The sequence below is a fragment of the Xiphias gladius genome, chromosome 12 (genome assembly GCF_016859285.1).
Source record: "Xiphias gladius isolate SHS-SW01 ecotype Sanya breed wild chromosome 12, ASM1685928v1, whole genome shotgun sequence".
NCBI lineage: Eukaryota > Metazoa > Chordata > Actinopteri > Istiophoriformes > Xiphiidae > Xiphias > Xiphias gladius.
The window spans coordinates 1,813,028-1,829,008 of record NC_053411.1 but is presented as its reverse complement, the minus strand read 5'-3'; the positions used below and the strand labels follow the sequence as shown (position 1 = coordinate 1,829,008).

General features: G+C 38.2%; 1 protein-coding gene across 1 annotated transcript in view; it reads right to left on the bottom strand.

Annotated features, from left to right (window-relative positions):
- adam19a (ADAM metallopeptidase domain 19a) overlaps positions 1-15,250 on the bottom strand; it is a 206,338-nt gene extending 191,088 nt beyond the window's left edge. Inside the window, exon 1 of the mRNA XM_040140979.1 lies at positions 15,065-15,250. Within this exon, the coding sequence (XP_039996913.1) occupies positions 15,065-15,194 (130 nt within the window). The 5' untranslated portion in view covers positions 15,195-15,250. The remainder of the gene's footprint in view (positions 1-15,064) is intronic.
- Positions 15,251-15,981: the final 731 nt, after the last annotated feature.

Here is a 15,981-nt window from a genome sequence, read left to right as displayed (position 1 = left end):
AAACTACTTTGTAACCCTCACTGTCTACTATTGAAAAACTCAAAGTAAACCATCTCTGTGGAGGATTGGGGGGAGACATGCCTTCTGGCTCTGACCCAAACTATTAATTTGTATTAATTAATCCAACTTGGGTGTAAAGAAAGTGTAGTATATTTTCTCCTCGTGTAACAAACTTGATATGTTCTTGGAATTTCAGCAAAACCGTCTTTAAATCTGCATGACTGAAGCAGTAGTTCAGTTTTCGCCATATGAAAGGTTGGTTTTGTTTTTGTTTTGTTTTTTACAGCTGAAAACAAGTAATACAACAAGATATTTGGTCTGCAAGAGGCCGTGGCGCCTGCACACTATGGCAACAGGAAAAAAATAAACAAGACTAGGTCAAAACCTAGTATATGGCTGGATCACCTTTTATCTGTTTGCTTCTCTCCTTCTCTCCTGTTTGTGCTCACATATACAGTCATTTAATGCAGCTGAATTCCCACTAAAGCTGTTCCCATTTACATGTTTTTCTGTTTCTGTTGCCAAACGATGGAACAAGTATGAAATAGTGACTGAACCCATTAAGACTACATGTTAACCAGCAGTCACTTCCAAGCCATTTCCAAGCTGGTGCTCTGCACTGCTAAAATCCTAATTTTATAACTGCAACGCCATCTGATAAAATCAACATACACTTTAGTTAAAGCCAACACCTGTGCTGTGTTTTCAGCTATATTTACCCGTAAAATTATCCCTCAGCTCCTTGTCAGCTGCCGTGCGGTCAATTTAATGAGATGCATAGAGAGGTGTGCCTGCCGTTGGGAAGCCCGACCTCGCGCTTGCGGGGCAATACTGGGACTTTCTAGCTGAGGTTTGTACAAAAAGTTGATTGATCTATCGCTAGGTGCTTTTGTGAAAAGAAGTTGCTAAAGGGGTCTGAAAAGTTGGTAAATCTAGCGACAAAGGTGCTAAGTTGGCAACACTGCCTGTAAACGACACCCTGATGACATTTGTACCTATTTATTTTGAAAGAGCAACAACTCTGGGGAAACCCAGCACTCAGTCACACAGCATTCGGCTGACCAATGGTCTAACTTTATCTCGCACTCAGTCAGTCACTCAGTCAGTCACAGACATTCGCAATTATAGGTCTGGCCCTGGCTGTTGAGGTCCAGCCAATAAAAAATTACATATGTTACATATAGTATAAACTCTGAAGATTTCTCAATAAATCTACAGAATCACACACTAATTAATTTTTGTCTGTTGAAAGCCAAATGTGTGAATATCTTGCAAAGTATTAGGAAAACTGAGATGTGGAAACCATTCATACGTTTTATGAATGACTTGACTGTGTAGATGCCTATGTTTAGACAAGGAATGGTGGTACCACTGTTCCTCCAAGGTAGCTTGTAATTTGTATTACAGCAAGAGTAACATGATTGTGAATAGGGAGACTAGGATAATGATCAGATTGTACACCTCTGATTTCTAATGAATTTTATTTTATTTATATATTTTATGACCAGGAGGATCAAATCATCAAAAGTGAACACGTTGTCTGCCAGTGTGAGATAGAATACATATTAAATTACTGCTGCTCATCTGCTCAAATTTGTCATTGGTCTGGGACCACAAAACATCTCTGACTATTAATATACACCCTTTTCAACGTCTCAGGTCATCAGGTAGCCATCTGCTAACTGTCCCTGGAGTCCAAACTACTTCAAACATGAAGAAGCAGCATTTCATTACTCTGTGCCACTCTGGAACAAAATTCTAGAATATATAAACCCTGTCCCAACTTTGACTACCTTAAATCCAAGTTAGAACTTTTTAAAAAATTATATTCTCTACTGCTTTTGACAAAAAATTTGGGCATCATTATCCACTTTACACATGGCAGCTCTTTTATGTCTTTAGGTTCATTATTTTGAAAGGTACTTCTATTGTCCCTCTGTATGGATAAGGCGGGACAAGGTATATCCACCTCTTAAGGTACTATTACACCACTGAAGCCCATATCAAAATGTAATAGCATCACACAAATCAATAGTTCTCTGAAAACATCACTTATGCTATCAAGGTGTGTAACTAATGCCTCCAGAATACACTGCTGTACTGTTATGGCTGTTCTCCCAAAGAACCATTCTCATTTAATAGCAAAATGACTGCTTAACTATTCCAAAGAGCAACGCACTTACATTCACTTTGCTGGGCACCTCAGGAAAAATGCATTGTGTTTCTGTATGTGTTTTCATCTTAAAAAAAACTCGTAATAAAGTGTACTGTATGTTGTTCACTTTGTGTCTAGGTTAACAAACAAAGGAAATTACAAATGTACAATTGGTTTGAGGCAATTTCAGTAAAATGAGGAATTGTGCTTTTACCGAGGAGGAAGGAAGACTTGTGTTGAAGAGAGTGTTACACACATTTATAATCACGCAGCAGGGAAGCGACACGGGTTTGGGTGAAAAGTTATGGTGAAACAGAAAAGGAGGTAGGCAGGGCAGTGGGAGAAGGATGACACAGTTGGAGAGGCAATAAGGCAATGCTGAAGGATTATAAGATTCAAGTTAATGTTCAGATGCAGTCGGAAAACCTTAAGTTGTGAGCTGTTCTTAACAGACTGAAAGCCCAGAACAATGTATAGAAATATAAGGAAAATAATTTGAAGTGAAATTTAAAAAAGAATTACCCACAACATATTCATAGATATTTAAAAATATTTGATATTTAAAAAACTGCTCATAAATTACGCTATGCAGACAGGTATTTTTCCAGCCTCATTCAGTACATGATATCCATGTAAGAAAACAGAGTTATATCCTGTTTTACTTTATCCACTGTAGAATAAAGCACTCAATTTATCTTGGTTAACTCCTATTTAGACTTTTTCTGAGTTGTGTTTACAAGCAATGAAGGTAACTTTTCCCTGACCACTATAACACGCTTTTTTCGTTAATTTTCAGCTTTCCTCTTCTTTTCAGTCCTGAAGGAGATAACATCACAGACTCTTAGTTTCGGAAAAAAGTTTCATCAGCTGACCTGAATATTGCACGCTGATTCGCTGAACAAAGTTATCCGGTGGTGTTTACGAATAGCTGTGACGTTTGACATATTCAGCTTTAAATGTGAACTTGCAATCCCTTGACAATGACATTGCTAGTCCTGCTTGAGAAATTCCCAAACAGGACTAGCAGTGCGCTTATGCCTTTGCAGAACACAAGAATTGGGGACACAGGAACACAGGGGTTTAATCAGAGCAGGACATTTAGCTGTATCGATGTGTGAATGCAGCAAAGCAACAACTGCAAAGCTTATTTGCCCAAATCAAAGGACACTAGGTTTAAAAAAATCCCATAGGGCTGTGTGACAGATGCAGGCAGTTGCTACTGCTCTCCATATAAGTAGCAGTAAACGAGAGTGCAGCCCAATCCCCCTATAAACAGCTTACTCTTACATTTCCTATATCCTAAATCCCCACAGACTTCATCTCCTAACCTCACTCTTTATCACTCTCTCTCTCTCAGCTCAAGTATTCCTAAGCTTGTCCCAGTCTTAATGAGATGCTCGGTGAAGGAGTTTCCTTCCCCTCTCTCTCTTCTTTTCCTAGCTTTTCCACAGGACTGAAGTGATGTGATGTATCAGTCTGAGTGCTCTCCAAGGGGAAAGTGGTTCCCTATCTCTACATTGATGATTGTTAGAGGCTCAGTTCACCTTCCCTCACTCCTGGCAGAATGAGAGCCACCTTTACAATGCGTTTGTGAGACAGAATAATAACCAGATCCAATGATACGTCGAAAATTATTACAGCAATACCTGAAAAGCTGTAACTTTCACATTTAAATAACTGTCGGTTTTGCTTGTCATTATCATTAAAACGAACACCCTTAGACAAGCTGTTTCCTGGTGCTTTAACAAAAAGTCTTTCCCTTAAAATTGTGTTTCTCCTGTTTGTTATGTTTTCACTTAAATTTTATGTCAATGAGGAAAATAACCCAAAAAATGTTCAGGGTTTGTGGAGTTTTTCTATTGTAAACCTTCAACACAGGAAAATGTTTTATAATCATCTTACAAAATTACAAAGAATGTAAGGCTTCTAGAAATAAACAAGGGACCTGCCTCATAATGACAGGTAGTTCACACTTGTTTGTCATAGCAATATCCTAACCATGTGTCTACTGATTCTTCATGGAAGTTGTCATATTGGCAGGACATCAGAAAAAATCCTCTGCTCGTGAGTAACAGGAAGGTTTTATGTATCTCGTTTATCTGAAATAAAAAGAATGTGAAACAACTGGTCAAGTCAGTGATAAGTCATTCAATAGACATTTTATCACCAGTGATCAGGGTTGGGGTTCTAACGTGTTTCATCACATCTGAACCAGTATTGAATCTGCTAATCAAATACTTTCAAATTCCTTATCGAATCTGAGTAACTGAAGTTTAAAAATCAAAGATCTCAAATTAGCTTTTTTTGGCTGAGATGGCACAAACACTACATTTTTTGAGTAGCAGTCTGATTAATGTTCAAAGCTACAACCTTAAAATGTAGATGAACAGCAGAATGAAATGTTTAAATATGTATATGACACATCGAAATAACAGGTATAGCCTGCTTACTTTCACAGCTTTAATTTCAGAAGCTACTTGCCCTAAATATTGGAGCTGGTAACCGTCAAATACTGATATGATTTGAAATCATATGCTGATTGAGCCATTTTCTCCGGAAAATGACTCAATCAGCAGGATAATTTCTTTAGGCAAGACTCACCCATCAACCATGTCTTGTTGAACTACAAAAACACACAGTCCACAGTTGTGGTCATAGAGTGGTGTTACAGAGTGATGTCTGTTTTACCTCACACACCAAGTACACACACCTGATTGCAAACATCACATTAACCATACAATAGCCATAAGTTTTATTTTAACTGATGTTAACACAATTAAAATCAGTTAGCTAATGTTTGTCACTTTAACCAGCAAAAGCAACAGTCAGTGCCGAAAAGAAATTACCAATATATTTTCTACATTCCTCTTTGCTAATAAAAAAAGAAGGAGAGATAAAATCAGAGTCATTTATCAACCAGGTACCAGATCCAACATGGCACCTGTTGGTTCTGAAACTGAATATCTTTAATATTTGTCAAGGATGCAACTTCTCCCTCATTCCTGGTTGTTAGACAAAACATAAAATTTCAAAATTTTATCTTGGGTTCTGGGGAACTGTGGTGAGCAATTTTCACTATTTTCTGAAATTTTAAAGAGTAAACAATTATATGAAAAAAAAAATTAATTTATTAATCAATAATGAAAATAATGGTTAATTGCAGCTCTTTTTGAGATCCCTTCAATCACCCATATACAAGGAAGCTGTATGAGATTTTGGTTTGAAACTGCTTTTAGAAAAGCCAATCGCAGAGAAAGACATAATCCACGGATCTCACTGAGCATTTTCACTGAGAACTATTTACACCAAAATACACCTGCCAATTGTCTGTCTCTACACAGAGTGGTTTTGTGACTCTCACATTTGATGACACAGAACTGGATGCAAACAGAATTCTTCTGAGCTGAGCTGCAGCTCACTGATGTTGTGTGTGTCTCGTCTTGGTGCTTTTCCTTCAGGGAGGCGATATAATCAAACCATTCACATCTGCAAGAGGGAGGAATCACTTCCACAACATTAAAGCTTCAGGGAATGTACTCTGCTCAGAGGTGATGCTATGTCTGATGTGCATATGAGCTAAGGGTCCTTTTTATTTTTAAGAATCATTAGGGATTTTACCCAATTAAAGATCACAAAGCAAAAGTAAGGGATGTACCTAAGTGGCTTAAAAGAACCACGGCTCGATTTTGTTGTCACCACCAAAAAAATTCTATTAAAATGTACATGAGGTGGCTATCAAAACAACTGTCTATTTCATTAAATGTTGGTAACCCAGCGCGTATGCAGAAAAACTTCTACTTCTTCTGACAAAGATACCCATAGTGGCTGACTTTCTCAAAGAGCAGTTTAAATTAAATAAAAATCTTGATATTACTTTTGTGTTTTGATGAAAAAAATCTTCATTCAAGGTCCACTTACTAGCTTTACGTACATGTCTCGATAAAGAGCAGGTTGGTTAGCCAGGATAGAGGGTACACGCCTTGTCTGACATTTAAAGTGCAATTTAACACTCAGTTTTCAACTGAACACACCACCTTCACATATTCAAAAATGCATTTAAATCCTGGGCTGTATCTATTTTCAAAGTACAACGCCAAACAAGAGTTATGTATGTAACTACACCTCTGAGTTCTGAATGACCACAAGAGACAGTAAATACTACCTGGACTTTCCGTGGGGATCAAGAGCATCAAGAGGAATGAAATTACGCACACTGTTCAATGTGTTATATTTTTATATATCTTAATAGGGAAGCATGGGCGAGGTTGGAGTGAACATGATGTCAACTTGTACTAAGGCAACATCACAAATTTTTGGGTTATTCTTTTGATTTAAAAAAGAGCTGTATTACATGTGACATTCACTGCAAAAAAATTTAGATAAAAGGTTTACTAGATAGAGCTATAAAACTGAAGGGTTTTTATATCCTCCTATGCATCATGTAATAACTTAAAAAGCATCTGACACTTGCTCTCAAAGTAGAGGCAGCTCAGTTATCTGTTGTGTAAGAAAGGCTCTTTTCTCAGCTCATCATAAGGTTACAAACTTCACATGTTATTGTAGAACTACATTACACTCCATCCTGGCACACAGACTGATAGCATTAGAGTGTAACAGGAAGCTCTCAGCAACACAGTGCTCTCTGGCAGCCCCTCACCTAAACACCACAGACCCACAAAGCACAAACATAACACTTTGAAAATGAATAATGACTACAAGAAGCCCACACAGCAGACCAAAAAGGACATTGCACAGTATTTTTGTGGGTGTTACACATAACAACCAAAAAATCTCGTTAGATTTCCAAAAAAAATATTCTTCAAGGGTACAACCTCTCCGTCTCGCCGGCCTGGTGTCTGCAGCTGGAAAACGAGGAAATGTGAAAAGGTGAACTGGGCATTTTCGGGGAACGTGTCACTAATGAAGGTTTGCCTGTTTAGAGGTCAAGCCACAACAGTTCTGTTGACTGCACAGCCAGTCCCTGCTTTCCCTCTGGAAATAACAGCCCACGCTTTCAAGAGCTCTCAAATCATCCCATACAGATTCCTCTGGGCAAAGAGAACAGGCCTTGCATTGCAAAAGCATGTGGAGAGCAGGTCCTGGGCAGGCTGCGCTTTGTGCCTGGTAAATGGGCCATGTTGCAGGCAGATATGTTACAGAAAACTGCTGAGCACAGAGTTTAATTGATTTCTAGCAGCGCAAAAGTGCATTAGGAGTTTGGAGGGACTTTTTAACCTTTTGATGACAAGTCTGAGATTGCGAGAGTGTGAGAAAACTGACAAGGAGATGGATCAGGAAAGTTGCAGAGCATGTTGATCACTGGAAGCAACATTAGGTGAGGTTATAATCCTTTGTGTTCAAGTGTAAGCAATCATACAGATGTGCAAACCTGCACATTAACCCAACTTGTGACTATGGATGACATCAGGAAAGGGTGTCAGTATCATGAGGTAGCTCTCTTAATCCACCACATGTCAGACCATCAGGTCATGACATCAAATTATGATGTGAAAACATAAGGTTATGATATCATGACATCAAATCACAAGTCTGGCTGTGATGTCAGGACTTCATGTAATGACGTCAAGACCGTCAAATAGAGCCATTAGTGAGCCACCTGATCTGAATGTTCCATGGTATAAGTGCAGGACGTCACTGGTTTTAAAGCAATCTAAAATCCTTTCAGGTGCATCTGAGACTGACTGAGAAGGCCACTCAAAATGAACTTGAATGAAATACGTCTACCATGAAAACTGCACCCAAACATGCTATCCACTGAGATGAACTATATTTACCTTGCGGCAAAAACACTCCTGTAAAACATTTCAAAAGGTGGGCAAGGCATGAGTAGTCAAGCATGTGCTTGACCAAAACACGATGTGCACAAAAAAGCAATGTACTGTCAAAAGAAATGGAGAAGTGGGAATTTGTATGGGTTCAGTTTCTGTAAGAGAGTCACAGAGATCTGCCTGATAATATCAGGAAGTTCTAGATTTTAAAATGCATTAGCTAAAGCCTTTGAGAGGGGAACAAAACTGAGCTTTGATTTTTTTAAGAGTCCTTGAGTCAATCCTCTGTCAGCTATCAGTGCAGACTTATACACATATAGAAAATAGAGTTGGAACCCCTGGATCTGCATGACTGGACTGCTGGTAAGTCTCTCCTGTAAAAAGTTTGGCCTTTGTTTTTTTCTTTTCTTTCCTTTTTGTGCAGACATTGTCAACAATAAGAAAGTCCACTTACACATCTCACTTTTTTATTCGCAGACGTCAATGATGTCAATTCTGAATAAATCCCTGCTGTAGCCTGACTGATAAACATTTTAAGCCTGACACCAATCTTAGTTTTAGGTTAATATTAGCTTAAAAACCTTTTTTATAAAAACCAAGACAAGCATTTTTGATAAAGATTCCTTTAAATTGGTTATCAAAGCTGCACTGTTAAATTTCTGGCCACTTGAGGGTAGCAGAACAAGCTCTATGGACAACATCTAACATATTATCCCCTGATAAAGCTGTTACAATCATGTCAGCAAACAGTTGCCAACTGACACATCCACCAGACACAGAGCAACATCAACATTTATTTAGAGTCAAGTTTGTGTCTACCTGATAAATGTAGGTCCAATACTGACTCTCCTTTCAGCTCTGGTTTGGTCTCCACGAACTCCTGAGAATAATTTATGGCTCCACAGAACTTAGTATTGTTCTATCAGTTGTTGGTTGCTTTATGATGAACAGATTATACAGACATCACTTATATTTATGTAATATATTTATGGTGGCCATTACTTTACCTGCATTAGAACAACTACAGATACAGCAGGAGGCTGAATTATTTTACAGCTTTTCCCATACATAAGCTACTTGGGTGAGCCGCCCAGGTAGATAAAAATCACTTGGTCTCAACTGACTAACTTATTTTAAGCCACACATCTGTCCGAGTTCCATGCACTGCATTAACTGAGTGGGGACTACAGGCTTCTCCGTGCATAGCCACCTAGCTAGAGTCTAACGATAGTCTGCATGTGAGATGTTTAAAGGGCACCTGAAAATTGTAGCTATAGAAAATGATTTGGGTTACACTCCCGCCTTCTAAACTGCATCAGCCTCTGCACACACATAGGTCACACAGCGCACCACCAACCACCACAAGTAAATTCTCAACCTGCGGGAAACACAGTTTTAAATGGACTACAGACATCAATTGACTTAATTATCTTGTTTTTTTGAGCCACTATGTGTCAAAATATACAACTTTGACATCTCCCAATTGAAGTATCATAAATGACACTGCAGCAGAAAGCAATGCACGCAGATGAATAAGCTGAAAACCTATAGCCTGCACCTCTTTTCAAACAAGATTATTTCATGTTTCAGCAAACTTATGCCACTCACATTATTTGAAATATGTTGTAATCACATTTTCAAATATCTACACATAGGGGTTTTGAAATAAGCCGTTTTTTAGTGATCACAACTTAATATTCTAGTTTTGTCAAGAAAAGAAATCTTCTCTTTTGTCTTTATTTTTGATCCAAAGATACCTTTTAAGTTAAAAAGTTGTTTCGTTCATCACTTAAGTATCTGCAATTTTATTATTAGCTCCAGATAGCAGGCTAAAAAAAAAGTATGGGCACCATCTGTTCTCACAACATAATGAGATAATTAAGCCAGAATCTCGAGATAACAGGTCCTAAAAACTCACCAACATATATCACCATGCATCAGAGCCCCAGAGTTGTGCAGAATTCAATAGTTACAGCGTGCCATAGTTAAGAACCACAAATAGATGTGTGATCCTGTTGAGTCAAGTCAAATATCATAATGCAGATATAAATGTTTTCATCTGGGGATACCCTGAACTATCACATCCTCTGCTGTTCATAAAAAAGGCTCAGTGGACCATACACAAAGCTACCTGCGCACAAGATAAATGATACAGAAATAATACATTTTTAATGGATTAGCATACTACACTCAGCACTGATGAGCTGAATGAAAATATTTGCCTATCAAGCCTACCTTTCCCATTACAACCAAGCTTGCTCGGTGTATATTTGCATATATTCAAATTACATTTTCCAGATATATGTTTATTAACATTGTATGTTTGTACAAAACCATATATATAGTAAACGCTAAGATGTATAGTTTTAAACAATTAAGAATTGGCTATAATGCTGGTCTTAAACAGTTGGATGTTACAATTTGATTTCTTGGAAAATTCAAATAGCTGAATATCAAATATAAAACTAATGTCATTCTACTACAGACTGTATTACTCTGACTGGTTATTGAATGTCAATACTCTTGTGGTGCAGTCAGGACAGTGTCTTTAGTACAGAGTATCAGAAACTGGAAAATGCTGAAAGTTGGCATCAACTGCGTGGTCGGATTTGTAATCTTGTTTACTTGGCAGTTCCAGATTTAAAGCTGCCCTAATCAATACTTTTATATTAACGATGGCTTACATCACCATGTATTATGTGAAAAGTACAGTTTCCCTTAACTCTAATGAGCATTTTAATCTTTGTTTTTAGTGAAAAAGCTCTGACAAAGCCACTGTCCACTACCTGCTCAACAGCAAAAAGCAGACAGACACAGTTAGAAACTAACTGGTGAACATAGTGGAGCATTCAGCAGCTCAAGAGACAGATATTTCTTTATGATTTCTTTATGGTAATGTGTTTATTTATAATATTGAATTGTACTGTGACAGTTTATTCTCAGGTCTTCAGACGACTGGAGTCTGTGTTGAGAAATGAACTGTTAATGGCAGATGGCAATGATATGGTTGACGATTGGGTTCTGCTGACTGCTACAAATTACCCCCCAGTTTGAGTGGAAAAATCACCACTTTTCTGATGTCCGTATTGTTTTTTGGAGGGTATTTTTGAGCAAGGAAGTTGGAGCAGAGGAACTGCCAATTCTCACTGTTCTATTTAGAAAATGATGATCTGTGGCCATTTAACTGCTGCATTACTGATTGACACCATGCTGCAGAAGAAAGTGCTGACACTAAGTATTGGAGAGACAAAAAATGAAATAATATGGTAAAACAATAGGGGAGGAGGAGGACAGACTGGTTGGGGAGCAGAGAGGGCAAGTGGCACAATCCTCTTCTGTTGGACCTTCTGCCAGTTTCCAGCACTGGGAAACAAGTGTGGGATATGTGGTATTATTCACTGTTGTTTCCTTGACTATAAAACTGTCTGAAGTGCACATTGTACGCTAATTTGTAAACACATTTCCTGGTTATAAAACTGGACCGAATGTATTTTCCCTGGCAAATGCAAAATGACTTGAAAACACTTTTTTTTTTTTTTTTTTAATCACTGATAAGATTGCTGTTAATTTACAAGTAAGGTTTTCCATGGAGACACTGGAGCAGGAAGTGCTAAGCATCACTGACAGAAGCTTAACAAAAAAATGTGGAACAGACTGGGAAAATGTGAATGAAAACTGATTTTTTTTTTTTTTTTAAAGAGAGAAACATCAGAGACATGTGGTCAGTATGACATGACTGTTATTGCACTGATGGAATCAGCACAGTGCAAATGTAAATGACGATGTATTTATCAAGATGACAGATAAACATGCAGGAATTGTTGAAACTGCATTAACAGCATTTTATTCTTAAAGAGCAGATCGGGAAACAGGGAGGCTTCTTAAAATATGAAAAAATATAATTATAATGTATAATGGGAAATTTGAAATAAAGACCTGTTTCTAATATAGGTCTTTTTCAAATAAAGCCCTCGTTTTCTCTGCAGTTAATTGCAATTAAAATGTATTTGATATACTTTTATATAAAAAAAATAATATTGATTGATACATTGTTATCTGATTTTTACTCTAAATATCAGAAACAGCCTCAAAAAGCCAGTAAAGGGTCTGGCTCGAGTCCCAGGAGAGGTTAGCCATTGTTTCTTCTCCTGGCTCTAAGGGTCTCTCTGGAGCTGAAGAGGAGGGGAATGTGGAGCTGCAGCTTACAATTATTTTCATTATTAATTAAACCTGCAGTGTGGAACTTCCGTCTCCCCCTTCTGGAAGTGAGAGCAACTACACAAACACTGTCAAATATAGAGAAACGTCCACTGTTCCAAGACAATAATCCATTATTTAGGTAGAGTAAAAGTAATAGCTACATAGACTACACCAAATAATTTACAAATGCCAACCAAAAGCAGTAATTTGTGTATTCCCTCAGGCCCTTCTCATTCAGTGCTCTCCAACAAGGAAAAGCCACCCCAGTGATAATCTTTGACTGTAATCTCCATCAGTCGCTGTCTTTTTAGACTGTAATCTTTTCTCTGAACGCCAAGTTTCTTTTTTATCTGGCGCGTCAGAAACTTTTCTTGGACACTTACTAAGTTTTTCCACCATAGGCTCCACCAAACTCTTAGTTGCTATAGTCTACTCCATCTCAGCCGCTAGGACTGCTCCCCTCTTCAGCTCTGGCAAACTTGCTGGCTGATGTAAAAGGCATCGCTACCAGTACACAGTGTGGGAATGTCACCGCAGACACCAGATTTAAAACTCCAGTATACTGCGAAATACAGAGAGATTTACCTGTCGCTGATAGGCTTAATCAGCATTGTGTGAATTTGTTTGGCAAGGGCTTGAATGTAAAGGACGTTCATTTATATGTAAAAGTCTCACACTCCAGCTTTAATATGCCAGTTATTTTTTACTATTAATCAGTTATAAAATGTGAGAAATAGAGGAAAATGCACATCATAATTTCCCAAGGCAAGGTCTTCAAAAGTCTTGTTTTGTCTGATCAACAGTCCAAAACCCAAAAATCCCATTACAATGATTCAAAACAGAGAAAAACAGCAAATCATGCTGGAACAGGTGAATGTTTTGCATTTCTGAGCAATAAATGACTTCAACTCTTCACTGACTGTCAGAACTGTTGATTATTTTCTGATGACTGACTTGCATCAGTTAATGGACTACCTGTGTCAGCACTTGAGAAAAGCACAATATGCGTAGACCATATCTGTTCAATGTTTGGGAGCAGAGAGTATTTTCAATAACCAGTTTCAGCTGCCCATGCATTACTAAATATCTCCCAGCTCTGTAGCTAAATCTGACCTTCCAGTGAAGTAAGGCAAGACTACACTGTCAAACATGCTCCATTTTAGATACTGACTACTGTGTTACAATTATCACCCGTTTTTAAAAGCTGTCATTTGTACATTTCACATTTTATATTCTATTTTGGCTATACTGACTCACATTAAGTTATTAAACCAACAACATTGACGTGTGGGGATCAAATCAGCGATAAACAGGAGCAAGAATTCTCTACAGTCCATACAGCGTGTGGACAAAATAATATTAGGAACAGTATAACACAGTCCAAGACTTCCGCTAACTGAAGCCTCACAATTGACCAGAATTAAACACCAAACGTTACAAACTCCACGAAGACAGGACTTATTGCAGAGCTGTTGTGTTCCCTTGGATCAGACAATACAACAAGTGTTCACATTATCGGATAATTGAATGTAAATACATCCGTGTTCTCTCACTGAACACTCAACCCTGTCATGAAGTTTGTACAGAGGTCAAACAAAACCACACACACACACACACACACACACACACACACACACACACACACACACACACACAAGGGTGGTTAACTACATTAACTTGAAACATCCTTTTTGAATGGGGGTTATTGTTTGAGTCTTACTCTGCCCTGCGGTAGCTCAACCCACATGACTGGACAGATGGATGCATCTTCATACCAGCCACTATCACACAGCAGGCTGAGAGAAGGGAGGTGCTGAATACATTCAATTAAAGTTTCAGAGTTCATTTCCTGCAATTTCAAATACAGACTACAGCCAGGGCCCAAGGCCACGACAAGTCCTTAACAGCGAAGAATAAAGTTCAATCAGGGATTTACAGTGTCGTGGTTTCACCTACAAAGTCCATATAACACACTTTCTGTGACATAATTGGATGAAATCTGGGCTAGTCTACTGTACTGGTCTGCAGTACTCTCCAGCATTTGTCTGAACTCTGCCTTTTATGGACAACTTACAGAGAGAACTGGGTTGATTCTTTAGTTTGCTAGGGAAAAAAATATTTTTAACATGTATACTACAGGCAATTAGTCGCCAACCCTAAATACATTTGAAACTTTTAATCTTCAGCTATAGAAAACTGCAAAAACTTAATTATAAAATGTTTTTAAAAGGATGTGGTTAACAGAGCTGCTCGCTTTGATACGTGTCCTCGATCAAGAGACGCTCGCTGGAAACACGTTTGAAAAATCCTAGTTTAATGCTACCTTGCATACAGATATGTAAAACCCATTAGAAAATATGTGACTCTTTGTTCTTGGAAACACTAACGTCTTCCGTTAATTTCGGCATGAAAAGCAAAACTCAATAATGTCAACTTTTAGAAACGTTTCACCTTATTTCCCCCCTCAAACCAGAACCACCTACCAATTTGAGGAGGGGACAGATGTTGAAATAATCACACGCGGTAATAAAAGTAGAGGTGTTATTCAGCAGTTATGTGTTAATGTTTGGGACGAAGCCTATGGAATTCTGAAGAATGAATCTAGGCTACTCAACAAAGGTCTTGTAAATCATGTTAGCTTTGCGCCTATGACTTGTAAGCAACGCGGGATTAAATTCTCAGATTTTTAAATGGAATTTGGCTCACACAGCCCTCTTCTTCATATAACAGCTAATTACTTTACGAAAAGTTTGAGTACAATCAGCAGTAAAAAGCATTTACCACTTAGCCTAAAACTCGACATACTGAACAACACTCTTTAAAGCCTTTATACTTGTGTATCTACTGAGCTTCAGTGTTTCAACACGCAACTGGTACATACTAAAAGAAGTTGTACAGCATGTTCGCTCCTTTTCTTTACCTTCTTCTCCAGTGTCTCCGCTGGCTCCTGCCACAATGCCGTTCAGCAACAGAAAAGAAAGAAAAAGGAGCAAACGTCCACATTTTGCCGGTGATATTTGGGCATTTTTCTGCCTGTGTTTACTGTACATCCCTGTGACCCTCGGTACCGCCGGCCGACCTCCCTTTCCTCGCCGTTGTTCAACTCTGCCTCCCTCTCTGACTCCTCCGAGCGTCAAGCGTGGGAGACCACTCACACACTACTTCCTGCCTCGACCATCAAAATAAACGTAGGATGAAAGATTTGAAACATACGTACCACAAAAAGAAGCGATCACTGAACATTTTAGCAATAAGGGGATCATATAAGGTAAGGGGGGGGGTAATTAAGACTTAGAATTAATTATTTATTATTATTATTATTTAATTAGTATTGTCGTTTAAAAACTATAATAAGTTAGTCTGTGGTTTGTATCAAACACACTTCGACCAGTTTTAAGTGGCTGACATAATTCCAAATATAGTTACAAAGGCACGCACAACTGCAGGCAGGTTGTCAACGCTACTTGCAACTCGTCTTCTTTGCATGAAACATTTAGAATCATGGGTTGAAGCATATCCGTTCTCAAAATGAAAATACTGTAGAGATGTTTTATTTGTCTCATAATCTTATTTTGCAGCCTATAGATTGTCAGCATCAGCATTTTCCTTACTATGTTTATTTATCAGTGTTAGGTTTCATTTTCCAACAAAGGTGTAGTTCATGAATGTAAGGCTCCTCAGTTGCAAACTCTCAAAGCACAGATATCACGGCTTCTTTAGAAACTCTAGATTTTCCAGGAATTCAAGAAAAACATGAATTGAGTTTGATTTCAGACAGGACAAACTGTGGGCAAAAAAAAAGTAAGATAGTTCACACAGGCTTGCTGAATTCATGCA